General features: G+C 36.9%; 1 protein-coding gene across 3 annotated transcripts in view; it reads right to left on the reverse strand.

Annotated features, from left to right (window-relative positions):
* Positions 1-17084, reverse strand: part of Sppl3 (signal peptide peptidase like 3) — a 111670-nt gene that overhangs the window by 27004 nt on the left and 67582 nt on the right. For 2 of the 3 annotated variants that reach the window (XM_063225775.1, XM_063225777.1), the window contains exon 2: positions 9315-9392. The exons of the other annotated variant lie outside the window; for it this stretch is intronic. In XM_063225775.1, coding sequence (XP_063081845.1) covers positions 9315-9392 — 78 coding nt within the window. The remainder of the gene's footprint in view (positions 1-9314; positions 9393-17084) is intronic. 3 annotated transcript variants of the gene reach the window in all.

A 17084-nucleotide genomic window follows, 5' to 3' on the forward strand; every position in this document is an offset into this window, starting at 1 on the left:
TGGGGGGCAGGAGTATTGTTTCAGGTGGAATGATAACTCAGTCCTGTTACAGCACCTTGGCTGGAACTACAAGTGCCTCTAGAGAGTTCTGTTAAGTAGGACCCAAACAGCAGATTTTAAAGAAAAGAATACTCCTTTTATTCCTTGGTCCTGCCTTTAAAAAGTTCCTGGGAGGAACCAGAGCACTGCTAAATTTTATTCCTCTTTCTAAGAGAGGAGTGATGCTATTTTGAAGAGATCACAACCCTTCCTGGTAGGAGTTCTTCATCAAACTTTCAGGGCGTGGGCCATACTGACAACTGCTTTCTCCACCACTTTCATTCAAATCCTCTTGCTGGTTGGTTCAAAAGATCTAGCTCTCAACTATGACAGTCTGACCCTAGATGCTGAAACTCCCCTGTCTGTTTCTGGTGCTGGCCACAACTGGCAATATCCTTAATTGCAAGAGTGTCCTGTAATCCCAGGTATGCAGAAGGTCAAGGAAAAGGAATGTGAGTTTGAAGCCAGTCTGGGAAGGGATGGAGGAAGGGAGGGAAAGAATGACTCCGCTAATCTGTGGGGTTTAGACTGGTTAGGTATGCTTCAAGCTGGTGCCTTTAAGTTTTAGCTAATTAGCTATTAGCAAGCTGTCCCGCCAGAGGGCAGCCCCAATGGGTGAATTTCCCTAACAGAACTAAAGGATGGCTATCTTTAGATATGACTGACTTCCTAAGCCTCTTCTACTAGAATATGGTCTGGATTCTCACGCATTACCTTTCCTGGACACGTCTAATTTTTGAAAAAGCTCTGGATTTTACAAAGGTCATCTCACATGTGTTTGGTGGACTTATATTTTTCTATCTATTAAAGAAAAGACACTTTGGCAGGGGACAAAAAAAGTACACTAACAGCTCCTACTGCAGGAGACAAACTCTGTCAATGTTAGTTTCACAACAAATTAGATACAATGTTTTGTGAGTAGTTCCTCTGCCAAGACACTTGTAGTTATTAGTACATGTTTTCATTTTTATGGTCATTGATCAACTGGCTTTTTGAGACAAGGTCTCAATGTGTAGCTCAGGCTGTTTTTGAACACCCTATGTAGCCCAAGCTGGCCCCAATTCAGCAATTCTCCTGCCTCAGCCTCCAGAGTGCTGGGATTACAGGTATGTGCCACAACACCCAGTTTCTATGGTCTTTTATAAATTTTAATTAGTATTTCCTCATGGCAAACCTAATGACTAGGACTGGTGATGCATTTCATGAGGCTCTGTCTGTAGTCAATAGAATATGAAGACTGCTTCCTGGTGGGCATGCTTTGAAAAGACTTCAAATTCACTTAGGGATATAATAATAATAATAATAATAATAACAACAACAACAACAACAACAACAACAACAACAAACACCAACACCAACATCCCTGGGGGTTAGCTATTATAGATTGTTAGTTTCTCCTATTCTTCCTGATGGTATGATATTGTTAAAGGGCTATATAACTCCAATTTGCTATTAGCTGAGGACAACTAAAAACTCTATCCTCGCTACTTTGAGGTAAAACGTTTCCTTTCTTTTTAAATACAATATTAGGTAATCACAGTTAGCTTACAACCTGTTCTGGCTGATTTCTTTTCTAAAAGTTTGGTTTGGTAAGAGCTGCTGCAGACACACAAAAGCTTTGGGCAAGATAATAAAGCCTAATGGGAAGAGGGGAGCCACTTACTAGGTCTTCAACCAGAAGCTGACTTTAAATTTTTTATTGCTTTAAACAAGCTCAAGTAAAATGTCTTGACTGATCATTAAAAGTAGACACACATCACCATTGCACAAAACAGAAATCTGGCTAAATGCAGTTCAAGCTATGGAAGTCTTACTTTTCAGCTTTACCAAAATCTCATCTTTGGGCCTGCATTTAACAGATTCCAAGCCAGTGTAACTGGGGCTCAGTAACATTATCTACACTGTACAGTTTACAGCAAGCTGTTTAAATAATACCTTTGAAGAAGACTGTACCTTCAGAGCCACTCAGGGTCATATAATTTAGGGGCCTTTATTCCAGCTTACTTGGTAATTTATTAACTTTATAAAACTGCTTGGCTGGACCTAGAAGAGTCTATCCTGTCTTTATACCTTTTCTCTCTCTTAACTTGCTCCACAATCATAATTTATTATTACTGCTACATAGTAACATGTGATATTAATACATCATAATGATATTTACTGTGCTTCCATCCAAACTGTACCCCAGGTAAGTGCTTCATAAGCAGCAAGTTTGGAATACTGAAATGGATGTTTAAACGACCAATCGAAGGGCTCAACCTATGGCTACTTCATCATAAACAACCATCTGCATCACAGAAAAAACAGCTCAACTGAATTATAGCATACTATATGCTATTTTAATTTTTTCATCAACTGTGTCTGAATAGAAAGTATGAGGTCAATTTAAAAGATGTAAATCAATTTCTAATTACTGTGCATATATTACATCAAGATTTAACTACTAACACTCTGGGTAAAAAAAAAAAAAAAAGATATTCTGACTAAGGAGCCGACAGTGGTAGCGGATGAAAATAACAGCAGCTAACCTTATTGAGTTTATGTCAGTCACTATGCTGTATAGTACAGATTTAACTTATGCTATTTTTCTAGCAGTGCTGGGATGGAAGGCAGGGCCTCATGCATGCTAAGCAAATCCTCTGCCTCAGTTATATCCTCTGACCAAGAATAAAACTTTAAGACCGTAACTACTCATTTTCTTACATACGAAACTGGACTCAAAAGGATCTTGCAAGCAAAGTCTGAGGCCTGCCTTTGACAACTCATATTGCTTGTTTCAAGATAAGGGGAAACGCAGGCCGATATTTAGCCCTTGTTAGGGTTCCTGGTTCTGATAAATCACAAATATGTTGCAAGTACAGTGAAGACAAGAAAATCTGGGTGGATATGGTGGTGTACGCCTATAATCCCATCTACTTGGGATGCTGAGGCAGAAGTGTTGACAGTCTGAGGCCGAATTGGGCTGTTTAGTGAAACTATGTCTTAAAATAAAGAGAGACTGGACATGTAACTCAGCGCTCCCTGGGTTCAATCTCTAGTATCTCGAAAGAAAGAAAATGTCAATATTCAGTGCGCACTACATGTCTGGACTGCTGCCCATTATTAAGTGATCAATATTCAGGAACAACCAGCTGATGAGTTAACTAACCATTCACTTCTCCAGATAGTATAAAATATAACAATAGGCCACACTTGGCAGTAAAACAGTCATGAGTCATAACTTTCAATTACCTGCTATGTACCTGCAAACTATGAAATGGTATTATATCTCTCTCATCTTCAGATCAGAACAGTTGCAATTCACTTAAATTACTGGATTCCAATTCTTGGCTTACTACAATTATTTGTGAGCCATAGGAGTAAGATTACCAGTGTCATGGTACATATTTTTTAGTTTATTTTTGGCTATGTTTTGTCTCCACCCATAATTTTCTTTGCCCTCATTTTAATTCAATTTTTCTATCACAATTTGTAAAACTTAGTAAATGACCTGAAACTCTTTTGAATAAATACAGGAAGCAAAATGAAGGTGAAAAAATTTAGTTTACTGAAAAGTTATACTTGTTTATCCACTTGAATTCTGTAACAGTACAATGGAAACACTGGAGAAGACAGGCAAAATGAAAAATTTTATCTTGCCATTTTAAGAATTCCCCTCCCTGCACTGTAATCCAAATACAATGAAGGAAGAATTTACAAGGTAAGCCCTGTTAAGTTTGAGTGTAGCTTTAAGTTAAATATGTGTCCTAAAACAATTTACAGTATTTCAAGTTGAATATTCAAAAGTAAAATATGAGGTTGGTCATGGTAGCACATGCCTGTAATCATAGGTACACTAGGAGGCTGGGGCATGTTGATCACAAGTTTGCACACGGCTAGGCAACTTCGGAGACCCTATCTCAAAACAAACAAACAGACAGTTTGGGATATAGCTCAGTGAGAAGGTCCTATGTCTGATCTCCACTGCTTCAAACAGACAAAACATACTAAGTTGTTAAATATATAGAGAATGTGTTCACACATTACCACATACATAGTCATTTGCTTTAATTTCAATTTCTGTAAATTTCAGCCTTCTTAAAGCAGGACATGTTATAGAATGGCAAAGAGTAGTTCAAAAGACGATAAACAGCAAACACATTTAGAACATCATGATTTGTGAACAAGAGTAAGACTTGTGGGGCTGGGGATTTAGCTCAGTGGTGTAAGCACCTGCCTTGCAAGCAGGAGGTCGTGAGTTCGATCCCCAGTACGACGGGGGGGGGGGGGGACGGACACACTTGTTTTGGTTGACATAGTCTATTACACATATGTAGCATGATGGGTAGCACAAGCATATAAAATACAATTCTTATTATCTCTAAAGTCTTATTAACCCAGTCAAGTAAATCACATAAGTAGATGTTTGCGTTAAAACAGCAGTACTTACTCTACAAAAATCCTATGATTTGCTTTAACAAGCCAAAAGTGTGCCTTCTAGCCAGGCTGGAGGTGAGGTGCACTGCTTGTAATCCCAGCACTCTGGGAGACTGAGGCAAGAGGATTACAAGTTCGAGCCTAGTTTGGGCATCTAAGGCCAAGTGATTCAGCTAGACCTTGCCTTAAAAAAGTAAAAAGGGCTGGGGATACAGCTAAGATTGAAGGCCCTTAATTCAATCCTCAGTCACCCCCATCCACCTGAAACACATGTCTTCCCTTTGGATCTATTTCTAGCCTGTTATTTCTTTGTTTACAACACACAACTTCTGATAGGATGGAAAATCTACTCAAGAAATTCTCTAAATCAATCTCATATTTTAATTCCTGGGTCTATGCACTCATCACAATCATCCTGTTCCAGTGTTTTTATTTTTCTGTTTCTCTTTCTGTTAGTATTTTCCTATAGGTTTATAAAAGTATTCTGGGATACACTGATTATGAGTAAGAAAGATATATCTGTATGTATTTTCTCTGATCAGCTGCAAAGACGAGAGAGAGAGAGAGAGAGAGAGAGATAAGCTTTAAAACAGGCCTAAAACTAATAGAGGAAATGTCTTCAAGCTGATAAAGTGCTCTTATGAAAAACAACAGCTTGTATCATACTTAATGAGAAGTGCTTTCCCCTTAAGATTGGGAACAAGGTGAAGAAAAATGTCACTTCCTTGTTATTTCTACTCAGTACTATGCCAGAAACACTAGCATGCACAATCAAGGGAAAATAGAGTAAAACAGAAAGTAAAGGCTTTTAGATTGAAAGGAAGCAAAACTATAGACCACAGGATTCTGTGTGTACAAAGTCCTAAGGAATTCATATGCAAAGAAACAAAACAAAAAAACCTGCCAACACTAACAAAAATGAATTCAGCAACGCTACAACATACAAGATCAATTGTACAGTCATCATGGCTGGACATGGTGGCATTTGCCTGTGATCCCAGATATGTAGGGAGCTGAAGCAGGGAACTAACTCCAAGTTTGAAGCCAGCCTAAGCAACTTAGCAAGATCCTGTTTCAAAATAAAAGTAAAGTTAAGAGAGGGTTGCAATATAGCTCCGTCAGTTTGATTTACAGAGCAAACAAAACAAAATACATGTACTATATTAAAAGATGATCAATAGCATGTGTTTTAGAAAGCCTTCAGCTGCCAATAAACTATATTTAAAAAGTATAAATAGTACATTTGTTATGCATACTTAATCCCTTTATTTTTCCTCCAAAGGTGGAGAAAAAAATCACAAAACAGAACAAAAATACAAAGAAAAGTCTAATGGGGTCTTAGATGGGGTCTCTGGGGATCCTTATCAAATAATTAAAGAAGAAATAACACAGTTTCACATAATCTCTTTCAGAAAACAAAAGGGAAGATGACACCAGTTTATGAGTTCAATTTAAATGGATAATTAAAGGCATCACAATTTATTTCTTGCAGAAAATGCATTACACATTAATGTATAAACAAAAAGGTACTGGGGACAAGAAGTCTTGAGAATTTGAACTTTTTCCAATCTAAACTTCATTAACAACTAGTTGTGTCATCTTTTTAAAATTACATCACCTTGATGGGTGTGATGGCTCACACCTGTAATCTTAGCACTCTGGGAGGGTGAGGTAGACTAGAAGGATCCTGAACTCAGGCCCAGCCTGGGCAATGTAGCAAATTAGTGAAATCCTGTCCAAAAAGAACCAATAAAAAACCAAACAACCAACCAAAAATAACTGGGAATGTAGCTCAGTGCAAAGCACCTTGATTCATTCCTTATTGTGTCTGCGTGTTTGTGTGGTGGTGAGTGGCATTCTGTATCACACTGTTGGACTTGGGTTTCTTCCTTAATAAAGTTCGCTAAAGAAATCCTTTTAATCTATGTGATATTCATTCTATGTTACATTTATGCTATAAAGCTTTATTTAATACTTCGCTAGGGGGTGGGATACAGCTCAGTGCCCACCTGGTAAGAACCAGGTCCTGAGTTTCTCTACTGGTGGAAGGAAGGAAGGAAGGAAGGAAGGAAGGAAGGAAACCAAGACAGACAGACAGACAGACAGACAGACAGACAGACAGAAAGAAAGAAAAGGAGCCAGTGACTTAGCTTAGTGGTGCTAAGCTAAGCACCTGCCTGGCAAGCATGAGGTCCTGAGTTCAATTCCTGATTAAACACTACCTCCCTTACCTGCCAAAAAAAATTCCCATCTGGTCATGGTGGTACATGCCCATAATCCCAGCACTTGGGAGGTTGAGGCAGGGAGGACCACAGTGAGTTCAAGGCCTGGCTGAACTACATAGTAAGACACTGCCTCCAAAAAAACCAAAGAACAAAAAATAAGAAACTCTCCAATCTTAAATTGGTGTAACACTTTGGAAAAAAATATGGTAATATATATTAAGACAATGCATATTCTCTGGTGAAGTAATTTAATTTTTGGGTATTTAAAGCTGCGGCAGGAGGATCATTGTAAGTTCCAGACCAGCCTGGGCTACAAAATGGGCTCAAGGCCATTTTGAACTGCATAGCAAAACTTTCAGAAAGCCTAAAAACAAACAAACAAACAAAAACCACACAAAACAAAATAAAACCCTGCTATTTAGCTTAAGAGTATAATTCAACCAAAAGTGAGAAAACACACAAAAAGCCACTGCAACAAATAAAATTGCCCAACAAAAGTAGAATAAGATAGTAACCCACAAGGACAGCACAGGCTTGTATCTGTAATCCTAGCATATGGGAAGTTGAAGCAGGATTGCTGTGAATTTGGGGCCAGCCTATACTACATAGTGAAATACTGTCTCAAAAAGTCAAAAGCCACAATTCTTAAATTGGCAAAAGCTAACATGAAGATGATTGTAGAAAACATGTTTTGTGTGCAAAGGATCAGAATGTAAATCATTCTGATTATGAAAATGTATACAACATGTCAAAAGATTATTTGCATTAATGAAAGTATTGTAAGGGCTGGGAGCAGTGGCTCACAACTATAATCCCAACTATAGTACTCAGGAGATTGAGGCAGAAGGATTGCAGATCTGCCCAGGTTGGGCAGACTTAGTGAAAACCTGTCTAAATGAAAACAACAACAAACAAGGGAGAAGAGGGTCAGAGAATTTAGTTCAGTGGTAGAGTGCACTCATAAAGTATTACCTTTTGTGAGTGTTTTTAACTACAAAATCTTTTTAAATGTTCATTTATGATATATCCAATGAAGAAAAATGAGATAAAAATAATAGGAATAGAGATAACAAAGGTCACACGGATACAGTTCTAAATTGTTTTGGCTTGATTTCTGCTAAGAGTGGTCACAGACTCAGGTTTCTCAGTAGATATTTCAGAGTCATTAAAACTTTGATCAGTTTACTTCAACAGTATTTTTTTATCTACTGATTATTAAGCAAAGTTTGTGATTCTAAAAAGTACCCACTAAAATCTAGATATCAGCTGGGTGTGGGCGGTGGCTCACCCCTGTAATCCCACCAATGGGGAGGTTGTGGCAGAAGGATCCTTGCAAGTTTAAGACCAGCCTAGGCCACAAAGTGAGCTGAAGGCCAGCCTGAACTGCACAGACAGACCCTGTCTAAAAAAAGAATGAATGAATGAAAGAAAGAAAGAAAGAAAGAAGAAACCTAGACATCACACTGGATAGCTCAAAGTCGTCGTGCCTGGCTATTTCACTTATCACCCTAATTGTAACCCTAACTTGAAAGTTTTCGAACTTAAAATTTCTTAAAAGGCTGGGGTGGGCGGGATATGCAGTAGCTCAGTGCTAGAACAGTTGCCTGTGGCATGTGAGTCCTTATGTTTAATACCTAGTACTGCCCCCTCCAAAAAATTCCTCAAGCAGCCGTCATTTTCAAGTGTCATACACAAAATTAAATGAATTATACAACCACTGAAGTTCCACTCTTAACTATAGGTAGTGCAGGGAAGGAAATCTTGCTTCTTGATTTTTCTTCCTATTCCTATGGCTTCTGGCTAGAATGAGAATTTCACCAGGATCCTTCTCATTATTTGTAAGGTCAGTAAGGAAAATATTTGGTAATGCTACCATGCACAACTCTAAGGTTCAACCTTATAAAATTATTTCTATATGTCCAGAAAAAAGTACTAGCAGCAGCTTTGCTTGTTTCACTAGTGGCTATGCCAACACCTTTGTTAAGAAAAATAGTAAATTTCTGTAAGGATATAATTTAATTACTTAAAAGCATTTAAGACAAGGTAAAGAACTTTACCAGTTTTTTTAGGTGCACTTTTAATTTGGTTTCCCTATTTCTTCTAAATCTACTAAACATCTTCCATCTAAACTTTGATCTTGACCACTTATATAGGTATTTAGTAATTTTTTCTTATTCTGAGTTACTCTTCCATTTAAATTTTTTGTTTCCTTTAAAGCTACAATCACTGATAAGAACCCCCTTTGTGTAATCTTCCCAATAATCAGTGCTCTCAGATTAAGTTATTATTTCCAGATCAGAATTTTAAGCAATTTCCTTTTGCATATTTCCATTAATATGTTAATGTCATAAAATCAAGAAGTGCTTAACAGCAGCAAACTAAAGAATACATACAAGATTTATTTCATCCTAACTCAAATATGCTGGGCTGGGGATATTAGTTCAGTGGCATAAGCACCTGCCTGCCAAGCTCAAGGGTACAGAGTTCAACTCCCGATATATAAAAACAAACAAACAAACAAACCATCTGCTTCAGTCCTGTTTCTTTCTACAGAATAGTTTGGATGCCAACGCTTTTAGAGCAATGCTGCTTCTGATTCCAACTGAAATCAGCCTCATTTCACGAACTTCTTACCTGAAACTACCGTAGACTATAAGAAGAATGGATATCAGAAATGTAGACACTTGACTGGAATCCACCAGGGAATAGGCCCTAGAGAAATAAGAAAAAAATTAAACCGTAAGTCCTCATGGGACTGACTTTATGTCTTTAAGGAAAAAGTATAAATTAACACTGCAGATAACAAAAGGAAACACGCTGGTTTAACATAAATGGATGAGTTCACAGCTAGTAATTCATCTCTGTGTGATATACAATGTATATTTACAAATTTCCCAATTTTAAAAGTATTAATATAGCTACTAAATTACACCCGTGACAGAAAGCCTCAATAGTTAAATTTTTATTAATTTACATTAGAATTGGCTAATAGTATTTTACTAAAATATCATTTCTATTTCTATGTCTATTGATTATATCTTATTTTGTTGACTCTCCAAAGCCAGCAGGTCTAAAACTAGTCATTATTCCTTCCTTCATATCTGATCTTCTTAAGAAATAGTTTTATTCTTGGCACTCACTTCTCTTGAAAGGGCAATTCCTTTTTTATTTTTTGGGACACTGAGAATCGAACTCAGGACCTTGGACTTGACAGGCAGGCACTTAGGCCCCTGGCACCCACTTCTCTTATTTCCCACACTGACAAGACTCAGTGAATCCTACAATTTCCATACCCCTGGCTCCTCTACATCTCCCAATCCTGCAGCTCCTTTTCAGGCCTGTGACTTTTGGAGACCTTATTTTCAAGTCTTATCTCTCTTTTTTTTTTTTTACCCCTGCCAAACAGTTTGTTTTGTCTAAAGTCATACAAGCCCCGGCCTCTTAATGTAGGCTCTCTTTTCATCTACTTTCTAAGTTCATAAAAACAGCCATGTAGATGTTTCAAAAATGTCCTAAAGTTTTCACTGCTGGTAAGATGGAGATGAACAAGGAGAAAGAAAAGCACTGCTCCTGAACTTCCCCTTTATTCTCGCTGCCCACACGGAGAATTAAGAAATTCTAACTGAACTATAAGAAAACAAAGTAAATGCATGCATTTAAGACACACCCAAATCAGGCTAGTCAAATATGCTTTAACAGAACTGAAGACTTGGCCAAATGATATAGAGGTCAGCTGTTGAGTTGAAATACTTTATACAGTCACCACTAATTTTTAAAATAATTTATTAATTTATTAGTATATTTGTGACATAACAATTACATTCATCATAGGGAATTTGTACCTGTATCTTAATTCTTTTTTCGTTTCCCTTCCTTCAATTCTCCATCCCCTCTCCACTTACAAAACTTTGTTCATTCCTTCCATTTTATTCTTTTCTATTATCCTATTCTTTTATTCTCTTCCTTCTTTTATTTTCTTACTCTTCCTTGTATCCCTTCCCATTTAAACATTTTCTCCTTACTTCCCAATATCTAGCCTCCATTATGGTTCTTAGCCCTTTGGGTTTCTCACACAAGAGAAAGAATACAGTATTTAAACATGTGTGTTCCACTTACTTCACTTAAAATTAAATTACTTTCTCAAAGTGCATCCATTTACCTAAAAATATATCAGGCTTATCCTTCTTGATGGCACAGTAGTACTCCACTGTATATAAAGTCATATTTTCTCTATCCACTCATCTGTTGATGGGCATCTGGGACATTTAATGAGATTTAGCTACTGCAAATTGTGCTGCTATAAGCATGAGTGTGCATATATTGCTGCAGTATGCTTTTAAGTCTTTTTGGGAAGGTATCTAGACAGAGAATGGCTAGGTCAAATGGAATCTCTAGTTTTACTCCATACTGATTTCCATGGTGGTTTTACCAGTGTACACTACTACCAAGAGTGGAGAAGGATTCCTTTTTCTCCACAGCCCCTCCCACATTTGTTTTTGGCTGGTTTCTTGAAGGTAGCCATTCTTTTTGGGATGAGATAGAATTTCAGTGTTGTTTGAATTTGCATTTCTTGAATGACCTGTGATGTTGAATATTTTTTCATATACTTATTTGCCATCTCTACTTTTTCACCTGAGAAATGTCTACTCAGATTCCCACTTTTAAATTGGATCTTTAAATTTGGAGGGATCTATTTTTTTCTTTTTATTAGTTCTTTACATATCCTAGATTCTTTACACTCCCTCAAGCTTTTCCCTTGGCAGACAAAGGCAAAACACTACTAGAAAATCCTCTCCTATGTTATTCATGCTAAGATGTTTAGAATCACACTGGATTTTAGTAATTATTTTCAAACATCTTACTTCTAGCTACTCTACCAGCAAGTGCTTATAATACATATCTTGCTTAAAACCAGACCAAACCGAGACACAGAAAGTACTGTTCTATAACATGTTCTATGTGTCAGCCTTCCAGTTACACAATGGAAGCATTCTTTTCTACTCAACTACCATTCCAGCCCTGAACAGATCCTGCCTTAACTCAGTATTTCTCAACATTTTTTGGTTGCAGGACCACTTACATTCTTAAATGGATGGCCTCTAAGAGCTTGTGTTCATGTGAATTACAGTGATATTATGTAATAGTAGAAATTTGAAGTGCCTTTACTTGTACCTGGGCTACAAATTAAAATTACATAACAGGGTCAAAAAAGTTTTTTTGACCTGAAATCTGATGTGCTTATGCGCGCACGCCTTTAATTTCAGTACTGGGAGGTTGAGACAGGGGGATCACTGTGTGAAGGCCAACCTGTGTTATCTAGTGAGATCAAGACCAGCCTGAAATAAAGAGTGAGACCCTGTCTCAAAAAGACAAAAAGACCAAACAAACAAACAAACAAAACAGTTGGGCATGATAGTGCATGCCTGTAATCATAGCACTGGGAGGTTAAGGCAGCAGGATTGCCACAGGCCTGGGGCCAGCCTGGGCTACACAATGAGGCCCTATCTCAACAAAAATAAAAACAAACAAAAATAGACCACACTTTGAGAACTGCTACCTTAGACCTTTAACCCAAGCCCTGGCTACACAAACCACTAGCACCTTTTCACATGTAATCCTCCTCAAACACTCATCACAAAATATCAAAAGGTATTTGAATATTTTTGCTGTCCAAGAGTTTTAGATTCAATTATACATAAAAAATGATTTGTATTCCAGGCTTACAAAGAAGTGCTGCTACAGTTTTCTACTTTATGCCCACACATTGTAATAGCACTGAATTTGTATTTTTACCCAAAAAAACTGTCTGCCATAACGCCCACAATACTATAATTCTCTTCTTTCCCATATTGTAAAGGGAAAAAAATTCCCTATGTTGTAAGGAGAAAACAAATTTAAATCATACTGTGTCACATAATGACACTGTAGTCACTGACAGCGTATGTGATAGCTTAGTGACACTGTAGTCACCTATGTGTAAGTATAACCTCTGATGTTCATTCAGTGACAAAATTGCCCAATGGTACATTTATTAGAATGCATCTCTGCTTAACTAAGCAATGTACAATTGTATGTTAAGACTGATAGTAACTGTCTTATCAAATATAAATTTGACACATTAAATTTAATCATTTATATGTAAGCCATAAAAAGTAAGTCATTTAAGTATGTTATGATCTAACAGAAGGACATAACATACAAGGTGGCAGAATGCAATGTTTTTATAGAGAAATAATGTACTGAGAAAAATGCTATGGGTTGTTACATACCAGGAGTCAGCAAATTATCACCTACTGCTAATTTCAATAAACACAGCCAAGTTTGTTCTTTAATATCTATGGCTGCCCTAGCACTTCAACAGCTGAGTTGAGTATTTATAACAGGTCATATGGCCCACAAAAGTCAGAATATTTACTGTATCTCGTCCTTTAGAGAAAAATTCTCCAACACTGCTGCATACCATTGCTTAATGTACAAAGGTACCCACCAAAGGCACTGGGAAGTGTTAAAGCACAGTCTACTCCTTCCTCCCAGGGGAAGGATGTTAGGTAAAGTTCAATGAACTTTCATGTTCTAATGAATGGGTTTAGTCGCCTGGAAGGAGGGCTAACTTTTCATTTTCACAAAGATGGTTTCTGTGATCTCTGAGCTGACTTGGCCAGAAGGGTTTCTTACTTTCCTATATAAGGTAGGCATGGCGGTTTTGTAATAGTCCTCAGCATCTCAGAGTCAGGCCATGAAGATAAGGCTGACTTTGAAATATCAAAATACTATTAAACTTTCACTGGTAACAAATAGTTTATTATTCTTTAGTACTAAGTATTTTACGGAAAGAACACAGATGAAATGTACCATATTTTAATAATTACATTTTAATAACATTAGTACAGTTAAAAATGATTACTTCTGGGGCTGGGGATTTAGCTCAGCGGCATAAGTGCCTGCCTTGTAAGCAGGCAGTCGTGAGTTCGATCCCCGGTACCAATTTAAAAAAGGAAAAAGACAAAAAAAAAAAAAAAAAAAGATTACTTCCATCAGAGATACTGGTGACCACGCAAATTCATATGAAAGGTCTTCAAGGCTAGAATCATTTTGTTTTCAGATATATTTTACCACCTTCAAAAGCAGGGTGATGAAAGAGAACTCATATTAAAGGTTTCTATTAGTATCCAATGCTTCAACTCCTTCCTAGAAAAACTCTGTTAAGTCCTAAGATTACAATTTCAATAATATTGAATTTTATTGTGATTTCAGTATGTGTCCAGCAACATAAACTATGACTCTTGGCTATAGTATAAATATTTACAAGGTAATTGGGTTTCTCAGTACATAGGTACAAGCTGGCGTGTAGTTTATTTTGCCAAGGGACTAGCTTACAGGACAAAATGTATCATGTGATTTTTGATGATACCTTTGTATCACTATTCAAAATAACGTAAGTACTTTAATCTCTTTTAAAAATGCAAAAATTTGTGTTAATATTTTTAATAGGATTAATGCTTCATTAAAGGAACTACTTTTAAATGTCTAAATGCCAACTCAGAATATATGCTCACAAAACTTAATAAAACCTAGATGCTGGGTGTGTAGCACATGCCTGTAATCCCATCACTGGGGAGGATGAGGCAGAAGGATCACTGTGAGTTCAAGGTCAAGCTGAGCTACGTAGTGGGTTCAAAACCAGCCTCCTGAACTACAATGCGGAGACCCTGTCTCAAACAAACAAACAAACAAACAACAACAACAACAAAAACCTAGATATATGTCTCAAAAAACTGACAGTGGGGTCTCAAACACATTAATTGTATACCAATTTTCACAGTAGCATTGTTCACAACAGTTCAAACATGGAAGCAGCCCAAGTGTTCATCAATGAATTAGTGGATAAGAAAGATGTGGTATGTATGTACAATAAGAGTATTATCCACACTTGGAAATTTTGATACATGCTAAAATCTAGATGCATTTTGAAAACATTATGCTAGGGGAATAACTACATACAAAAGGCCAAATATTTTATTTGTCCTTTCCAATGTATGATTTCACTTACAAAACAGCTAAAATAGACACATTTATAGAAATATAAAGAATAGAGGTTAACAGGGCGGGTGAAATGGAGCAGAAAGTAGTGTGGATATGGATGGTGGTAACAGCACTGGATTGTGTGCTTACAAATGATTTACTAAATTGAAAATTCTAAGTATTTTTTTCACAATAAAAAGTTTTATCAAACTTAAAAGAATTTATAACATAGAAAGTCTGATATAACTATTTTTAAACCTCTCAGTCAGACACGGTAGTGCATGTCTGTAGTCCCAAAACTTGGGAGGCTGAAGGAGATGACTGCTGCAAGTACAACATCAGCTTGGGATACAAAATGAGTTCAAGACCTGTCTGAACTGCATCGTGAGACCCTGCCTCAAAAACATACACACGTGTGTGTGTGTGCGCGCGCGCAAAAACAAAACAACATCCATAAGAAAAAAAAACAACCTCTCATTAAAAGAATAAAAGAATTCCTTTTTCTAGAAATGATTCTGGAAAAGAGTGTAGAAAGCATCATACTATTCCAAAATTTAGACTTGAAAGTTTCCGATGATGTCAAAAACAGATGCTACAGGTTGAAGGTTATTTTCTTGGTACTCCCCTATTCTAGTGACAAAACTAATTGTATGGATAAGTGAAAAAGGACAAAACAATTTAAATTATGGTGCTCCAAGTTAAACCCAAAAAGTTATCTCCTAATTTCTGGAACAAAGGGAATCTCTCCCTTTCCTGCCACTGTGCTTCGCCCATATTTAAGACAAGGTCTCACCATATCTTTCACCATGCAATAAGTTAAAACTGGAATGGACCAAAGATCTTAATATTAAAACAGAAATATTAAATCTGCTGGAAGATAGAGTGGGTAAAACTCTTGAAGACACTGGTTAGGCAAAGACTTTATGAACAAAACCCCAAATACACAGGAACTAACACAAAGAATCAAAAAAGGAACCCTACTCCACTGCTGGAGGGAATGCTAACTGGTGCAAATACAGTGGAAATCACTATGGAGATTCCTCAAGAAATTAGAATTATATATCCCATTTAACAATGGCTATGCCCCTCTGGGTATCTCCCCCAAAGAATTAAAAACATCACAGTACAGCAATATATGTGCACTCATATTCATAGCAGCACAATTTGTAATAGGTAGGTCTTTGAAACAACCTAAATGCTCATTGATTGACGAATGGATTAAAAAAGATGTGGTATTTTTATACAATTGAGCATTACTCAACCATAAAGAAGGATAAACTGGAGATTTTTATAGGTAAATTGATGTAACTTGATACCATACTCAATGAAGTAAGACATACATGTATAAACATTGTACTATCTCACTTGTGTGAGAATCTGAAACAAAATATGTATATGTTTATATATAAGTACATTAAAAAACTAGTTAAGACAGTTACACTACTGATTTCTCTGAGTTCACTAAGAGAAAGATTTGTGCGGGTATTGTTTGGACAACTGAATGAAGATGTCTTGTGCTCTGGGAAAAAGATTTGGGAATGACAATGTGCAATGTATGTACCACTGTTGTCCCCTGATTGATGTGTTTTGAAAATGTTTTAATTTTTTTTTCTTCTTGAAGTAAAATAGATTAAAAAATAAATGGGGGGGGGTAAGGTCTCACTGTGTAGTCCTGGCTGGCTTTGAACTTGAAGTGATCCTCCTGCCTTAGTCTCCCAAGTACTAGAATTATAGGTGTGTGTCACCATGCCTGCCTGGCAAGGGGAATTTCTAAGAGACTGAATTTCAGTAATAAATGTTCAATATTTTTGAGGGTATGTCCACCTGCACATATGATGATCACAACAAATTCAACACACCTAAAAATCGAACAACTACCTATATTCTTGCAGTGTCTAATATCTGTCAAAAGTTCCAGTGAGCTTAACTGTTGCTGGTAACTCCTCCATCCTATCTTATGATGTATGACTATTTTAGAGTACTCTGCTTGGTGCTGGATTCCATGATAAAACAACACTCAGCCCTGGTATCACCAAGAATTACTGAAGAGGGAGACAAGAGATGTCAACAGAATAAGCAGGTTAAACTATGACACAGTTTCAATGTGGGAGTTCAGCTTGGTAAGAGGCAGAAACAGAAGAGGTGATGATGTATACAAACTATTTTGTTTTAAATTTTTTTTTTTTGTCTTTTTTCCTTTTTATTGGTACCAGGGATCGAACTCATGACTGCCTGCTTGCAAGGCAGGCGCTTATGCCACTGAGCTAAATCCCCAGCCCCATATACAAACTATTTTGAAAGATCAATCAATGGGGTCTAGTGACACACACCGGACAATGAATAAAGGAGGGATAGAATTCAAAATGTCTATGGGTTATGATA

Source organism: Cavia porcellus, unplaced genomic scaffold, assembly GCF_034190915.1.
Source record: "Cavia porcellus strain 051 isolate PalLab524CR breed Dunkin Hartley unplaced genomic scaffold, mCavPor4.1 scaffold_16, whole genome shotgun sequence".
In the NCBI taxonomy this organism is placed as follows: domain Eukaryota; kingdom Metazoa; phylum Chordata; class Mammalia; order Rodentia; family Caviidae; genus Cavia; species Cavia porcellus.